The sequence below is a fragment of the Lissotriton helveticus genome, chromosome 3_1 (assembly GCF_964261635.1).
Source record: "Lissotriton helveticus chromosome 3_1, aLisHel1.1, whole genome shotgun sequence".
Taxonomy (NCBI): Eukaryota; Metazoa; Chordata; class Amphibia; order Caudata; family Salamandridae; genus Lissotriton; species Lissotriton helveticus.
In genome coordinates, this window is record NC_136061.1 from 88,205,659 (window position 1) to 88,223,358 (window position 17,700).

The 17,700-nt window shown below is 47.5% G+C and overlaps 1 protein-coding gene across 1 annotated transcript in view; it reads left to right on the forward strand.

Moving 5' to 3' along the window:
• Positions 1-14,013, forward strand: part of GSG1 (germ cell associated 1) — a 91,862-nt gene extending 77,849 nt beyond the window's left edge. Inside the window, exons 5-6 of the mRNA XM_078683528.1 lie at positions 13,434-13,689; positions 13,954-14,013. Of these exons, the coding sequence (XP_078539654.1) occupies positions 13,434-13,689; positions 13,954-14,013 (316 nt within the window). The remainder of the gene's footprint in view (positions 1-13,433; positions 13,690-13,953) is intronic.
• The last annotated feature ends 3,687 nt before the right edge of the window (positions 14,014-17,700 follow it).

Genomic DNA, 17,700 nt, shown 5'->3' on the forward strand with positions numbered 1-17,700 from the left:
CTGAGGGGGTAGCCAAGACCAAAGCCCTTTTTGTTAAGGTAATTGTTGAGCTCCCATGTAACAAAACAGTAGTCTACAACTTTCAGCACAGTGTAATAAAAACCCACCCGTAAATCCTATCGTCTTTTACAAATACATTTCACAGTAGGTATGCGGGACCTCCTACCTTTGTCGTAAACAATCAAGCCTATATCCTTCATAGCTGCCTTGTCTCAATAAGCAACAAAGGTTTCCTGCATTGCACATAACCTGGCACCCTCAGGCATAGACATACAATTACAAATATATACAAAATTAAATTGTCTAAACAATATACAACCCCTCTGAAAAACGGTTTACAAAGGATTATCAAATTGCAAATCTTCAGCTCCAGGTGTTTGAGAGGGGAGGTGGCATAACGAACTTCAAAACCTAGCATAAGAAGGTAATCTGTGTGATTCCATGTAACAAAATATCTGTCTACATCCTTTAACACAGTGTATTGACAATCCACCCGTAAAGGTCTATAAGGTTTAACAAATGTGTTTTAGAGTGAATCAGCCAGGCTCACACCCTTTTTTGTAACTATAATAATAATAATAATAGGGGGTTTTGTAGAGCGCATGGTGACGCCATACGGCGTGTCCCCGCGCTAAGATGCAAACACTAGCAGAAAAGGTGCTGAGTTGGGAAACCACTACCGGGCATAAAGAAATGTTTTTAGCTTAGCTCTGAAAATGGGCTCTGAGGGTTCCAGGCGTAACGCCACAGGGAGTTTGTTCCAGCTAGATGCCGCCAGATACCTGACGGACCTGCCGCCCATCCTTGCTTTGGACACCTTAGGAATGGACAGGCGTCCCGAGCCAGAGGATCTAAGGGAACGAGCAGGCTCGTATTGTGTCAGGAGGCCCTGTAGGGGGAGAGGTGCCCTGCCATTGATGATCCGATGACAGGTGCATAGTGCTTTAAATTCCACCCTGCTTCTCACCTAACAACTATTCATAATAATCATATCAGACCTATGACATTTGATATAAATGTCCTCTAATAACCAATTATGCCTACTGTCATCCTTTATTGTTGGCTTGTCACTGTAACCGTCTCAGGTTTACTGGATTCTGCATTAGCTTTCCCACAATGCAGCCTCAGTCTTACAGTCAGGAAATAATAAATGTATACAAAATTTCAGTTGGCAAAACAGTGGTCAGGCCACATAATAGAGTTAATAACGATTATAAAAGTGCAAATCTGCTACCTGCAGACGAGGAAACTAACATCAAAACCCGTGCCTATTACAGTAAGCTGTGAGGAACCAAGTATTACAACCTATATACAGGCATTAACACAGTGTGACTATAATCCACTCTTAAACGCCTATTGGCTTTAACATATAATATTGACAATAAATAACTCAGGTTTACTTCGTTTCTCATATATTTTCATAATACAAAATATTAGACCTTTGATCTTTGACAAAACCTTTCCAATAAACCAATCAGGCCTACAGCTTTTATCACTGGTTTGTCACCATCACCAGCATAGGCCCACTGCGTCCCGCACAGATTTCTCACCTGGCATCTATCACTATAAAGTCATAAAATTACAAATATGTACAAAATTAAAGTTGGCAGAACAAATTGCAATGCATCCTAAAATGGAATGAAAACGATTCTCAGAGCACATATCTTCTCCCATGAAGTTTGCCTCAGGGGATAACTAACATTTAAACCCTTGAACTCAGACTGTTGTGTGGAGCATACACTCTCTCACAGGGCATTTAGTGGAATACATGCACTCTTTTCCAGTGTAATAGCACAACTTCTGCCCAATCAAAAACTGCACTCAAGTAAATCAGTGATTGAGTCCAGACTAAGGGCCAGATGTAGCTCGCCAATTACCGGTCGGTAACGGCCGATTTCGGCCGTTACCGACCGGTATTTGGGAATTGTAATGTAGAGGGCCATTGATTTACAGAATCGGTAATTTTACCGATTCGGTAAATATACAGAGTCGGTAAAATACCGAATCGGTAATTTTACCGATTCTGTAAATCAATATGTAGGTGGCACTGTAATCAGTGCCACAGGCCCTTACCGAATCGTTATTTACCATGGAATACTATTCCATGGTAAATAACAAATTCCAGTGTACATGCACATCTGTGCATGTACACCTGTGCCATGTGACACACAGACATGCCCTTAGGGCATGTCTGTGTGCCACATGGCACACAAGCCCGAAACAGAGGTGCAACAGGGTGTCAAAGTGACAGCCTGTCCCCCTTGTAAAATCGGTAATTTTACCGCAAATACCGAATCGGTATTTGCTATTGAATCCTATGGGCTTCAAGGCCCATAGGAATCAATGGCAGATACCGATTCGGTAACTACCGAATCAGTAATTACCGAATCTTAAAGATTCGGTATTTTTACCGAATTATTTACCTACATAGCAATTACCGAATTGTAAATACCGAATCGGTAAAATTCGGTATTTACCATTCGGTAAATTGCTATTACCTACATCTGGGCCTTAGCCCCTTTCTCAGTAAGGCTTCTTAAAGCTCTTTTTCTGTTGATCACATAAGGTCTAGTATTGCTGCACTGTCAAGCCAGACATAAAAATTAAAACCCCCGCCCAGAAAACTACTTGACCTAAGAAAAATGTATGTAACAAGATATTGATCATAATAAAGACCTCTCTAAAGGCTTCAGATTGACTGATGGAGTCATGGTGAAAATGTCTCTGTAAAAGTTGACATTGCGTCACCTTCATAGAACCTCCAAAGAGATCCTGACGCAGATCCTCTTACTCTCTGTCAGCAGTTTTTTTGCTGTCTTGGGTTGAAGGTGATCTGAGCTGATCTATCCTCTCCTGAAGGAAATAGCTAGTCAGACCTGCACGTTCAGCATCAGCTCTGATGATGTGAAGCCGAATGGGGCGGCCTCAGTCAGGACATGAATCGCTGGAGTTATAGCGGCATGCCTACTTCGCGGGTGCTCTTCTTTGGAAGTTGCATCCTCGGAGCAAGTTTGAGAGGGGGGGTTATCTTTACTACCTGTAACCTCTGATCAGGTTTCAGACAGCTGCAAATCCTTGGGACTTACGGCCAGCTTGCCGATAACATTGCTTCTGCTTCAGCAGAGATGATAGATCTCTCACCAGGTCGACCAACTTGGGGCAACAACTGCACCAGTTGTCTGGGTATGCTGCAGGGCTGGCGTAGAGCACAATGTTGCTTTTGGCCTTGATTTTTAAGTGATTCACTATTGCCTTATAGCCCGCCGTAGAGGGCTATACCGGCTATTAAAGGCCCTCTCCAGCGTCGGCTCAGGCCTTTAACGAGGGAGAGGGACTTTAACAGCCGGGATAGCCCAGCTACGAAGGGCTATGAGGCTATTAGAACATTCTGCCACTAGAGGGCAGAATGTTCTAACAAAAAAAACAAAGCCTTAAGGGAGCGCGAGGGGATTGGAATCCCCTCAGGCTCCCTGAAGCCTTTTTTCACAGCCAGAGCTGTGAACAAAGAAACATTGGAATGTTGGAGCCCTGGGCTTATACCAGCCATTATAAGACCGGAGCACTCCATTGTTTTCAATGGAGCTCCCAACATTCCAATGTTCTAATATTGGAACCAAATAAACAAAAACAGAGAGGTCAGATCAATTTCTGAAAACCACAAAAACGGAGTCATATAAAGTTCACACACCCACTTTGGGTGGGAAAGAAAGCCCTCACACACCGACCTAGTCAGTGTCATGCTTCATCATCGGGCCCCACCAAAGAGGCCGAGTGCCTCTTTGGTGTGCTACGACGCCAGAAAGACTGCGGAGCTGGTTGTGTGAGAAGGGCGTGCTGTGAGGTAATAATTAATGATAAAAGTGCCTAAAAAAGGTATCAAAAAGTAAATTTTAATAAGTGATCCCTAAGGCACAGAACACAGAGTATTATGTGTCTGAATTTTGCTGCCAAGGTATTAGGATTGGTAAAATTCAGAAATACTTATATTAGTTATATCAGTCAACATGTTTCTGCCATATGGGTGGTTTAAATTTACCAAGGCAGGGGGGAGGAGCTTCGCGCGATTCCAAGATGGACGCGTGAGCTAAGGGCTCCCGAGACCCCTTCCGCCTCCCGCGACTATCCTGTTGCTGATCCTGATTATGACGACGGGTACTTTTTATTGATGCCCTGCTGATGCCAGCGATCCTTTCCAAAATCGATTTGGCCGTCGGATACCGGACTTACTGCACCCTGAACTTTGAGGCCTACATCGTACGCCAGCCGGGGGCTTGAGTCTCCGAGGTACCCAGGTGGCAATTGAACAACAACGGCTGATAAGCCACGCCCTTTGCCCCTGGTGTACTTTCGGTTTCGTTTCTGCTCCTTGTTGAGAACGCCCAATTCCCGATCGGAGTTCCGATTCTGCTATCGCTGCCAGCCTTTTACTAGTGCTGTGTCCCTGTCTACTCGCAGTTCCGAGCCTGCCACGACGAAGATCATTTTGACTGGATTCTGCAATTCCAGTTGGGGCTCCTTACACGTCATGACGGGCAGAACAGTCGTTGAGAGACGCGGCGCCAGAGGTTTGTCCCGAGGGGGGGTCACCCAGTCTCAGACCATTGATCGATTTACTCGACCAAGGGGATCCCCGGGCGGATCGAGTGGTGCCCTGGAGGAAGCTGGGGACGGTACTCCTGATGACGAGGAGCCAACACTGAAAGACGTTATGGGTGCTATTGCGAGTGTCCGATCCACTATGGGCCAGCAATATGAAACCCTGGCAGCTAAGATAGATACGGTGGCGATCGATGTCACCCTCATCAGAGCAGACCTTGGGAAAACCAACGAGCGTGTCAAATCTCTCGACCTCAAGACCTCTAGTTTGACCACGGATGTCTCGGAACTCCAGACCACGGTCCGCCATCTTCGGACTACCTGTGACCTGTTTGCCAATCGGTTGGAAGATTTTGAGGGCCGTGCCAGGCGCAATAACGTTCGCATTGTGGGTGTCCCGGAGAATTCTGCCGATATGCCTGTTGATATCCTGGTGGAGGACCTTGTGCTCAAGCATCTGATACCGAAAGGCCTAAGTAAATTCTTCGCTGTGATAGCGGGCCCACCGTGTCCCGGGTGGCAAGCCAAAGACGGGAGCCGCTCCGCGGCCCATAATTGCTAGACTCTTCAATTTTCGCGACAGAGACGCTATCCTGCAAGCTTCCCGAACCAATGGGCCCACTAAATTTGAGAACGCTTCAATTAGTTTTTACCCGGACTTCACCCAGGCAGTGCAGAAGCAAAGGATGGGCTTTACGGGTGTGAAACGGCGCCTCAGGGACCTGGGACTAAAATATGCCATGCTCTTCCCGGCCCGTCTGAGAATCGAACATTCTGATCGTGCGCTTTTCTTTGACCGCCCTGAGGTGGTTAGTGACTGGTTGGACACTCTATCGACGCGACATGAAGGCCCGGAGGACACGAGAGGCGCTGAGGGCGGCGTGGAGGACCAGGAGCAGTGAGTCTACATCGGCGAACCAGGATCCGCTGCAGTGGCTTAGAGACTATGTTTTAAGCATTGTGTGAATGCCCGGGGGTGGGGGGCGGGGGTTCCGGGGATCTTCCTCCTCTGGGGACTTTTCTCGCTTTTTGTAGCTTAGTTTAATGGGGCGACAGGCACACTGCAAGTAGGGGTGGCTCTTCGGTCTACCGCAGGGGTGCAGGGAGGGGGGTTTGCGTTTGATGGGTTCACTGGGGGTGGTGGGGGGGTTCTTTTCTATTTGTTTGTGTCGAGGCTGTGCTTTGCTTTACATTTACTGTCATGTGACTGTTTCGAGATGGGGGGGCGGTCGGTCTTCTTTCGGGATGGGGGGTAGGGGGCTTAGGGTGTTGAGCTGGAATGTTAATGGTCTTGGGGACAGGGTTAAACGTGGGATTCTGCTGCAATACTTGAAGAGGTGTTCCCCGGATGTGGTCCTGCTCCAAGAGACCCATTTGGTGGGCAATACATGTCACGCATTGAATAGAAGAGGCTATCGTTTGGTGGCGCATTCCGGCTTCACTACGGGGTCGAGAGGGGCTGGCATCCTGGTAAGGAATTCCCTTCCCCTGGAGATAGATGGCACGGTTTTGGATGACAGGGGCCGCTATGCGGGCATTACGGGGAGATGGGAGGGGAAATTGATTTCCATACTGTCGATCTATGTTCCGCCTGGGCTGCAATCCACTACGTTTGCCGATTTGGGTGAGGTAATTCTGGGTTTGCCTGATGGTTTGCTGGTGTTGGGTGGTGACTTTAACTCTGTGGTGAATGGAGAGAGTGATCGTAGCCCCCCCAGAATCCTCCCAACATCACAGTTATGGTTGGGAAAATTCTTGGATGCCTTCGGGCTGGCCGACTGTTGGAGACAACTGCACCCTGGCCGGCTTCAGTATACTTTCCACTCGGGAGCCCATGGAAGTCTCTCGAGACTTGACTATATCCTCGTGCCGATGGTGCAGTTGTTCTCTGTGCGTGAAATTAAACACCTGGCTAGAGGGATCTCAGACCACTCCCCGCTATGGCTCCACTTAGATATCTGTTTGGGGACTGGGGGCCGAATTGCCCCAATCAATCCATGGCACTTTCAGAATCCCATCATCAGATCCGAGGTGGTCAAATGTATGAATTTTTATTTTGCCGAAAATGAGGGATCGGTGTCTTCCCCGGTCTCCCTATGGGAGGCTTATAAGACTGTGATCCGTGGTCAGACTTTGTCCCTGGTTGCTGCTGAGAAGCGGCGTAAACAAGAAGAGGTGGTGAGCTTGGAGTCTGAGATTACTGGGTTGGAGGAACGGTTGGAGGCTGGGGTTACGCCTGAGATATTGCATGTTTTGGCTCTTAAGCAATTTGATTACAGGGCTTTGGTGACTGCCTCGGCTGAGGCGATGCATCGTATGCAGCAGGGGCGTCTATATGATGTGGGTGATAAAGCGGGGAAGTTGATTGCTTGGCTGGATAGGCGTGATAGAATGAATCGTGTTGTGCCTGTGGTTGAGAGAGTCGATGGGGCGCGGGTCGTAGACCCGGTTGAGATAGTTGAGGTGTTTGCCCAGCACTTTCGGGTCGTGTACGCGCCGGTTTCGGGCTTGCCGGAGGAGGACTCGCGCTTGCTACTTCGTGATCTTGAGTTGCCCGGTCTCTCGGAGTCAGACGGGGCGTTAATGGAGACTGATTTCTCCGTCGATGAGGTTGCGCTCGCTATTCGCTCTCTTCGTTCGGGGAAGGCTACGGGCCCCAACGGTATTCCGGTTGAGCTGTACAAGCTCTGCCCAGACAAAATGTCGCCGTATTTGCTGCGTATGTTTGCGGCGTCGCGTGACCTTGGATCTCTTCCCAGAGACCAACGGCTGGCCTCTATTGTGGTCATTCATAAAGACGGCAAACCCCGCGAGTGCTGCTCATCGTATCGCCCTATTTCACTTCTAAATGCTGAACCCAAGATATTGGCGAAAATACTGGCAAATCGACTGGCGACGGTGATTAGCGGACTGGTTCACCCGGACCAGTCCGGTTTTATCCCCCAACGCAACACTGCCCTCAATCTTCGTCGTCTGCATGGCGTCATCGCGAGGGCGGGATCTCTTAGTGAACCGGCCATCTTGGTCTCTCTTGATGCCTCGATGGCCTTTGATACAGTCGAGTGGCCATATTTGTGGGCCACTCTCGCCAAGTTCGGCTTTGGTCCGAAATTTATTGCATGGCGCAGGTGGTGGTTAATGGTAGAGCTTCGGAGCCCTTCGCTCTTGGGCGAGGCACGAGGCAGGGATGTCCTTTGTCTCCGCTGTTGTTTGCACTTGCGCTTGAGCCTCTGGCCTCCTGGCTCAGATGGGAACCTTCCCTAAAGGGTATTCGGTGGTCCCCTGGCTTCGAGGACCGTGTATCATTGTATGCTGACGACATCTTGTTGTATTTGATGTCCCCTCGTAAGTCACTGGGAGTCCTCTTTGATGTTCTATGCTCCTTTGGACGTAACTCTGGGCTGGTTATTAATTGGTCCAAGTCCTGTATCTTCCCGCTTACCGGTGATCCTCTTTCTTTGCCCCGAGTATGCCCGATCCCGGTTTGTACTGATGGTTTTAAGTATTTGGGGATTTTTATTTCTCTTGACCCTGCATTACGGTATGACCGGAATTTGTTGCCTCCGCTCGCCCGGCTTCGGTCGGACGTCGCGGCTTGGTGTGGTCTGCCCTTATCCCCCTTGGGACGGGCAGCTTTCTTTAAAATGATGTATCTTCCCCGGTTCCTGTATGCTGTGCAAAACACACTTGATCTAGTTCCGGCTGGCTACTTTCGCGAAATTGAGTGCCTCCAGAGGAAGCTAGTGTGGGCTGGCCGCACCCGTATTGCGTTGGCTAAGCTTACGCTACCCTGGTACGATGGGGGCATTGCGTTACCTGATATACGACGGTATTACTGGGCATCTCAATTGAGTGCCGTAAATCATGCCATGTATGGTCCAGTTCCCAATCCGGCTTTCGAAATGGACCGGTGGCTCTTGCCCGGGGGGGATTACTACAGGGCATTTTATTCTCGAGGTGCTAGGAAGAATTTGACGGGACCCACTGGAGTGGCGGTACGGGTATGGGGCAGCGCGACTGCGGCTACTGGATGGACAGATAGGCTGACCAGAGCGACCCCTCTGTTTGCCGCGGAGAGGCTGGGTGAACTATGGACTTCAAAAGGGTTTGATAGATGGGACCTCATCGGGATCAGTAAGTTGGGTGATCTCTGGGTTAGGGGTAGAGTGAAGACCTTTGCCGAGCTACAGGAGGAATATGGTTTGAATGCTTCGGAATTTTTTCGATACCTTCAGGTTCGTCATGCCATTGGGTCGGTTTTTCCGGCTGGTTCTGATATCCCGGAGAGCTGCCCCCTGGAAGACAGGGTGCTGGACGGACATGTTCCGGACAGCACTATCTCCCTTTCTCCCTTATTTATAAGAAACTTATTAATACTCGATCGGACTTGCTTGTTCACCTACGTAGTACCTGGACTAACGATGGGCTAGAATTGGATGATGAGGATTGGCAAGCCGCGATATCCTCTCCTAAAGAGGTAGCGATTCCGGCTCGTCTGCGACTCGTTCAGCTGAAAATTCTGCACCGGGTCTATGTCACGGGTCCCCGATTGATGCATATGGGTTTCTCTGAGGATGGACTGTGTCGGCGGGGCTGTGGTATGCTTGCTACCTTCCTCCACATTGTGTGGGAGTGCCCGGAGGTTGTGTCTTTTTGGAATGGAGTACATGCGGTGATGGGTGAGGTCACGAATGTTCAGCTGCTACCTGAAGCCAGGCGCTGTCTATTGAATGTATGGGAACCGAATGATTGTAATGTTGCTCAGACTCTATGGGTGACGCTTGGGGAACATGGTTGCGAAAAGGGACATTGCACAATTGTGGGGTTCCCAGAGGGCTCCGTCGGTCTCCAGGTGGGAAGACAACATGGATTGGTGCATGTTCAGGGAGAAGATTGTTTATATCTCTCGTGGCAGGCCCAAAAAATGGGGTAGGATATGGGACCAATGGAACTCATTCCGTGGGGATATATGCGACCCCCCTTTCATTGATCCCCCTGACGTGCCTTGTTCCCCTTGACTATGCGTTTCGGCTCCTTCCTGTATTGTGTTATCGATAGCTTACTGGCTCTGGGTCCCTGTTCTCCCCCCCTCCCCCCTTTATTTGTTCTCCTGAGGGCTCTCCTGTCTTTTCATAATGTCTTTGGACTGTCTCTCCCCGCATCCTATGGAACAGACAACGTAACTAGGGCATAGCCTTGTTTTTCTCCTCTTCGTTTTTTCTTGTTTGGTTGTTTTAAAAATGAAACCTTTCCATATCCTGTCGTTCAGGAATTGACTGATATCGTGCACCATGGCTGCCGGACCCCTGGTTGTCGGCTGATGAGCTGTGTAATTTTACGTTGATTTGTGATATTGTGCTAGCCGGCCCAGTGGGTTGTAGGCGTATACCTGTTTTATATTTTTTGCTAATAAAGGTTTTTAAAAACAAAACAAATTTTTTTTTTACCAAGGCATTCATCAGGACTAAACCCCGGCGGTATGGACTCTCTAATCGTCCACCCTGACCTGGGGACGTGAAAGTGAAAATTAAAAAAGGTGAAAAAGTGCTTAAAAGAAGAGCGGGTTGCTCATTCAAAAATACTCCCAATTGTGGAGTGTATCAGCACTTTAAAACAGGGCGCTACTTGCACCATGGGTCTCAGGAGGGGGGTTAGAGCGAACCTGGCACATCGCCCTCAGCGCTCTCAACCCGCTGAAAACCTAGCTGCTCCCTCGATACCGGACCCCGAATCTTCCCTCGATACCGGACCCCGAATCTTCGGGGTCCGGTATCGAGGGAGCAGCTAGGTTTTCAGCGGGTTGAGAGCGCTGAGGGCGATGTGCCAGGTTCGCTCTAACCCCCCTCCTGAGACCCATGGTGCAAGTAGCGCCCTGTTTTAAAGTGCACAATTGGGAGTATTTTTGAATGAGCAACCCGCTCTTCTTTTAAGCACTTTTTCACCTTTTTTAATTTTCACTTTCACGTCCCCAGGTCAGGGTGGACGATTAGAGAGTCCATACCGCCGGGGTTTAGTCCTGATGAATGCCTTGGTAAATTTAAACCACCCATATGGCAGAAACATGTTGACTGATATAACTAATATAAGTATTTCTGAATTTTACCAATCCTAATACCTTGGCAGCAAAATTCAGACACATAATACTCTGTGTTCTGTGCCTTAGGGATCACTTATTAAAATTTACTTTTTGATACCTTTTTTAGGCACTTTTATCATTAATTATTACCTCACAGCACGCCTTTCTCACACAACCAGCTCCGCAGTCTTTCTGGCGTCGTAGCACACCAAAGAGGCACTCGGCCTCTTTGGTGGGGCCCGATGATGAAGCATGACACTGACTAGGTCGGTGTGTGAGGGCTTTCTTTCCCACCCAAAGTGGGTGTGTGAACTTTATATGACTCCGTTTTTGTGGTTTTAAGAAATTGATCTGACCTCTCTGTTTTTGTTTATTTGCATCTATCTGGGGATCGAGAGAGTGTCCTTGATTTTCCCTACCTCTCCTATTGTTGTTGTGTGTCTAATATTGGAACCACAATGGGAGAATCCCATCACCTGGGTCAGCTCCGGCTGTTTTCCTGATGTCAGCCGCTGCATGTGGATATTACTCTCACTGGGAACACAGCCGGACTTCTCTACCTGGACAGTTCTCATCCTCCTGGGCAAGGCACTCTTCTTCCTTCTCTGGGCAGGCAGGCTACTAGTCACTTGGAAGACCGTTAGTTTCTTCAGGTAGTAGCATACACTTATGTTCCCTTACCTCTGGGAGACTGCCAACTATCCCACTCAGCCCTGGTTACATACCAGCTCTCTGTGTACTCTGTGGACCCACTTATTTATTGTTCAAGAAGAACTTGAAAGTGGAACAAAGGTGGATGCTTTGGGTCGCATATTTATGCTCATTTTCTAGACAGGGGATTGAGATCCATTATCTAAGAGTTTGAAAACACTTAGGAGTGGTTCTTTTGCAAATGTCATTTTCAGGTTGTAGTGCAAATATAGCTTTCTTTTAAGGTGATGGACTTCACAGCAGGTGGTGATGAGTCTGTTTTCAAGCAGGAATATCCAAAACAAGGGCACAATGAAGTGGGGGAAATATCTACGCCTGATAGTCACCAATCTTCCTGAAACAGTAGTCAGCAAAAGGCAAAAGGGCCTACCCTGCCTAATAATTTCCCTTTCTTTAAGAACAGGAACTACTTACCCATTCCTCACCCCTACAATCCATCATATGGCAGTGCTCAGGAAGAATTATTCAGCCCATTGCTACAGGACCTCATTGAATATTAATGGTAGCCCTGTCTCTATCCTACCTCACTTCAGTGTCTGGGACGCCACCCTCTAGGCACATGAATGTGGTGAATACACTTTAATTGTCTGTATACAACCTTAATTTCCACATTAGGTAGAGTGTCTTTAATGACCAGCATAACCTTTGGTGGTGGGCTATAACACTGTATTACTACATAGGGGTGTTGAGAGCGGCATTGGCAGACAGTGGAGTGGCAAAGGGACAATAATGACAGGCAAAGGCCTTCTGCTCCTAACTTCAAAGGCATGCTTTTATGCTTCTCTGTGTTTAATTTAGAATAATCTACCCTCAGCGGGATGAATGTTCTATTAGTATTGCAACCCTACTTCGAGCAACAATAGTTGGTAAAGCCCCTCTCACTCATTATCGGCCCTCACGCGGCCTACGCCTATAACTTGTGAGAGAGCCTTTGTCATGGTTCTAACTTAATTTAGGTACATCTGTCCCTTTCAGGCATCTGAATAAATCTTTTAAAGTGTAACCCATTTTCCAAACTGCTTGTCCCCACTGGCTCCTCTCCTTTAATGGCCTTTTGTAGAGGATTGCATTGTGCCTTCTTCTGATCTCAATAGGCAAGCATCTGGAGTCTTTGGGCAAGATTAATTTTGCTATTTCCATTTTCCCAATCTGCTGAATAGGTTTATGTAAAACTGAGAGTGCCCTTAATTTGCAAAAAGCAGTCTTCCATCACTACATCACCTCTTGCTTGTAGGAGACTGATGCCAGAAGTAGGAGTTCACTGAATCTCTATAGCAATGACTCATGAAGATAGGTGGAAGTGCATGTGAATAATATCTCTCCTGTGGCCTGTACTCTAGTGGTCGGCTGTGTGTTTGTGGCTGAGCAGATACATAGGGTGCCAGGTTGCCTTCAGCATTGGAGCCTGAGGATATGAAAGGGAAAGCCCACTCCTTGAACCTTGAGGCCTCTCTGAACAGTCAACTGCATGCCCATAGGATCAACTGGTCATGTTAACCTACAGGGCAGGCATTGCAAATGTGGCAATGTCTTACCTGAAGTGAAAGCACATACCTAGGCAGTGGAGGTGTGCTGTCATCTACAACTGGGCTGCAAATTAGTCTATAAAAGAAGAGCATAACATGAGACTTTAATTTAGAAACTGTCTCTTGAAATGTCTACCTCAGTTTCAGTATTTTCACTCTGATATATAGGATGTCTTCTGCAGGACACACAAATGAACACCAATGTGGTTTAGTGGGGAACAGCTGTTAGAAAAATGCAACTGTATCACTGTCTAAATAGGAATTTCTATGAATGAAGGCAGCAATGAGGAAAAGGGGGGACTACAATATGCCAATAGTGATCGGTTCGTATATTGATAAATGCAATATGTGTCGAGGAGTTGTGATCTTGATACGCGTCTGTGTTAGAGTAACATGTACGCACAAGTCACATAGAGTGACTTGTAGATACAAATGTCCTGTGTAATGCTTGCATAAAGTTCTGCATATATATTGTTATTGCAAGTATTGTCATTACTCATGTTGCCAACACATCTTGTTTCCAGCACTGCCTGGGCATCCTTCACCTGCTGCATGGCTTCCGCCGTCACCACCCTCAACACATACACCAAGACTGTGCTGGAGTTCAAACGCAACCAGAAGATCTATGACCAGACAGCTTCTGACCCACAGGGCTTCCCAGAGTCCACCGAGATGGGATTCTATCGGGATCAGCCCATCCGCTCTGTGTCGGATAGTGTTGATTTCTATTCAGAGTTACAGAAGAAGGTTCTCCTCCGGGACCGCACGGTGAACCGCACGATGGACCGCACAGTGAACCGCACAATGGACCGCAGCATGGACCGTAACATGGACCGCTGCATGGACCGCAGCATGGATCGCAGCATGGACCGCAACATGGACCGCAGCATGGACCGCAACATGGACCGCTGCATGGACCGCAGCATGGATCGCAGCATGGATCGCAGCATGGACCGCAGCATGGACCGCAACATGGACCGCAACATGGACCGCAACATGGACCGCAACATGGACCGCACCATGGACCGCACCATGGACCGCAACATGGACCGCCCCCGGAACCTGCAGGATGCAGATGAGTCACTTGCGGATGAACGGTGTTAATCCCGCGTGAAAACGCATGAAGATGTCCAGACCTCTCTATGGCACCTTATGGCATTGTGGACCTGAAGAAGGAGCCCCTTGGTTTGAAGGGGTACAAATGAACTATGCTTTCTGGGCACTGTAGGTGCAATGCCAATCCCAGGTGCAGACTGTCCTACAAGTTCCCAAAAGGTGTGGTCCTTGCATTCTTGAGGGTCTCTCGTGACATACCCAGGCCCAGTAACCATGCCATTGCTTCATCTGTATCCTAGGACAGGAGAATCTTATTATATATGAGAATGGCCAGTGGACTGCAGTTTGAAGAAGCCTGAGTGTCTCTGGACTTGGTGATAAGGCCATGCACATCTCCCATCGGATGTGTTGTTTTAACATGTTTACTTATGAAATAATGTGGGGCCCTTTTCTAAGAAGCATTGACAAAGCCAATGGGTCTGATTTTTCTAACTTGCACCCCCTCACCAATAAGTCTGCAGACCCAAAGCTTGACTGAGAGCACCAGACCTCCAGACACCCATTCACACCTGCCAACAAATACTGAAACTTCACTGTGCACAACCAATAGTCATACATTTCCCATTGCAGCACGGTGCATAAGGCGATATTCATCAGTGGAACACATAATGGGGTGCAGCCGGGGCTGTACGGCAGAAGAGCAGAGTGGTGGCATCCATGAGGAAGAGTACCTGGGGTGCACTTTTAGGGAGCACAGAGTAATGCACGTCCTGGAAGCCCTGTTTGATGTTTGTTATGGGTGCACTGGCTGATACACCTTTTGATCTCAGTGGGTGTTGTGCATCGTGGTAGCACTGGGTCCTTTCAATGAGGTAGCACTGAGTATTGTGCATCAGAGGAGCACTGTGCAATGTCGAGTAAGAAGCACCGAGCTAGGTGTAGAGGGTGGAGCACAGGGAGTGCACAGTAAGTGCCTACCCTGGATATGTGACATTTAAGCAAAGGGTGATGACAGAGAGGTCTCGAGTTGTCCCTCGTGGACCACTAATGCAGTACTTTTATTTTCTTTGCATTTTAGAGGTTGAAGTATTTTCCTATTCTAAATGCACATCTGCATATTTCTATTATAACTGCATAGCCACGGATACCAAGAACTAGAAAACAATGAGACAATATGGGTGACTGGATAAGCTGATCACCTCTTTTAGTTTGGAAGAAAATTAGGGCATTTTCAGCCTTTCTGATGCATCTGATTTGTTTACAAATGTTGGAAGCTGTTTGTTTGCACAGGTGCCCAGGGGCACAGCTGAGGTAGCGCGAAGAGGCACACGAGGCACAAACAACTCATTTGCAGACACACATGAAGACCTATGAAGCTGGAGGGGGGCCCATGTCATGCGTGACTCCCATGTCACACGCGTGACTCCCTCCAGCCAGACCTAGGTCTTTAAGCAGCAGCACTTGAGAGGTTGGGATTTTACTCGATGCTTCCAATTGTGACGGCTAGACATCGAAGTCCCAGAATGCAATGTGCTAAAAGGCCAGAAGCAGCTGATTGGCTCACATATGGCATGGGCCACTTGACAATACATTTCCTTATCTTACTTGTAGAACTAAAAATCGTTTTCAGAAGCATATTGATGTACTTTTATTTACCCTACTGCAGAGCTGTTTTCCTAGGCAGTGCTTGTGCATCTATGCATTTCTGTATGTATGTGAATGAGTGGGTATAAACCACAAACCTAGCTAGGAAGCAACAGAGCGCTGCACGAGCACCAATCCCAGGGTTCAGTCCAGGTTGTTTACAGAGAGGCAGGTAACAGGAGGCCCCTGTTGTGTGAGGTGCATCACTTGAGGAGATGAGCATAAACTTTTCTTCCTGATTTGCAGCAAGGTTAGCATTCCTTTTATGGGTGTATCCTGTTCCATATGCTGGGCCCAGGATAGATGGAAGAGACCTGCCTCGGGTGCATCCCTTCTTGCTCATGTCCGCCTCCAGGCTGGCCTCTGGTCTGCCACAGGCCACTGGAGGTGAATAGGTTCTGCTAAGGTAGTCCAGGGAGTTGGTACCTGTGACCCGGGTGATGAGGCTGGCCTTGAAGTTCATCTGGGTCTGGAGAAGGAACCTGTGAAGTTCCTTTAGAGGGGGGGGGGGGGGCGTGATCCAATTTCCTTAGACCTCTGATAAGTGTAACGCGATGTGTACGATGCCTTTCAGGGGTGCCAGAGGAACTCGAATCCTCCCAGACCCTAAATCCGTGCGATGGGATGTCCAGGGCACAATGGTCTTTCTGCACCTTTGCCAGGCAAGGTAGTACCTGATTCAAATGAATTGCCTTTTTACCAACACAGAAACAATGAACGTGTGTAATTAATAGAATGCTGGTGTCATGTCGTCCCTGCCTGACCCGGATATTGAGACAGGGCAGGCGGAGGCGGAAGGGGCGGGGCCAGGAGGTGGAAGGGAAAAGGCAGTAGAGATTAGGGCAGGATAGAATAAAGTTAGTTAGCCCAGAGCTCCGGTGTCCGAGTCTTCTGTGGGGGGCATTAAACAACGTTACAGCTGTGAGGCAAGAGGGCTCCCTTCCTGAATCATGGCACCGGTGTTCAGCTATTCCCAGAGTCAGCAAGGCAACATGTCACAGCATGGCCCCTCTTACCTCTATAGGGTGGCGTTACAATGCCTGCAGGATTTATATAGCCAAACTTTCAAATAAACATGTGTGGAACTTACACGAGGCCACCCTACATAGGTACTACAGATACTAGCGGGTGTTGACACATAATTAATGTACTTCTTTTATACATCAAAATGCTCCAATGAAGGCAATAAACATGATGTCGAACCCAATGTATTTGTGGTTTCTGCTCTTTACAAGATTAATAAAACCTGCAAACAAATTTAGGAAAATCTTAAACATTAAAAAAAAGACATGGGATTAACTTGAGTCAAGAGAACCATGGAGAAGGAAAGAGCTGATTAGGGAAATAGGGCTGATTATGGGATGATAGAATGACAGGCATGATAATGTTGTTTTTATATAGCACTCCATGCCACATTTCTGCCTATTCCACGAGCTGTAAGTACTAGGGGTTACTACTATGGTACTCAGTTACAGACTCCATAAGCATTTAACAAACAAAGACTCAGCAAATGTTGAATGCCTTTTTTTCTGCTCTTTTTATACAAATTCAACGTATTGTGGCAGTTTATTTGGATCTTTTATTCATATTCTTAACTTTCTTTTATTGTTTTTAACTGCTTTTTGTAAAATTTTTGATTATGTATCTCTTCTAGTTTCTTTTACAAAGAGTAATTGCAAAGATTTTCATTAATCATGCAATAAATAAATAAACAATAAACAATAAAACATAAGCATAGAAGGCTGAGCTGGCATTCTGGGATTCAGATGCGGATCCTGCAGTTTACAGTAGCGTTTAATTTATAGAGCCACCTGTGGCAGAGGAATACAGCAGATTAAGGCATGAATAGATGACAGAGATTAGTAAATGGCAGCATGGTGCCCTCTATCATATGGGGCAGCCGTGTCATTGCATGCTGACAGGATTGGTTAGATTCAGATTTAATAGAAGGATAGAGGAGGTTGAGGCACAGAGGACAGAATGGATTCAGGAAGGGTGGAGGATGAGCTACATTGAAAAATCACAAGAAGATGGGGTGGATTCAGGAATATTTGGTGGACAGGATGGGTTCAGATAAGATAAAATAAAAAG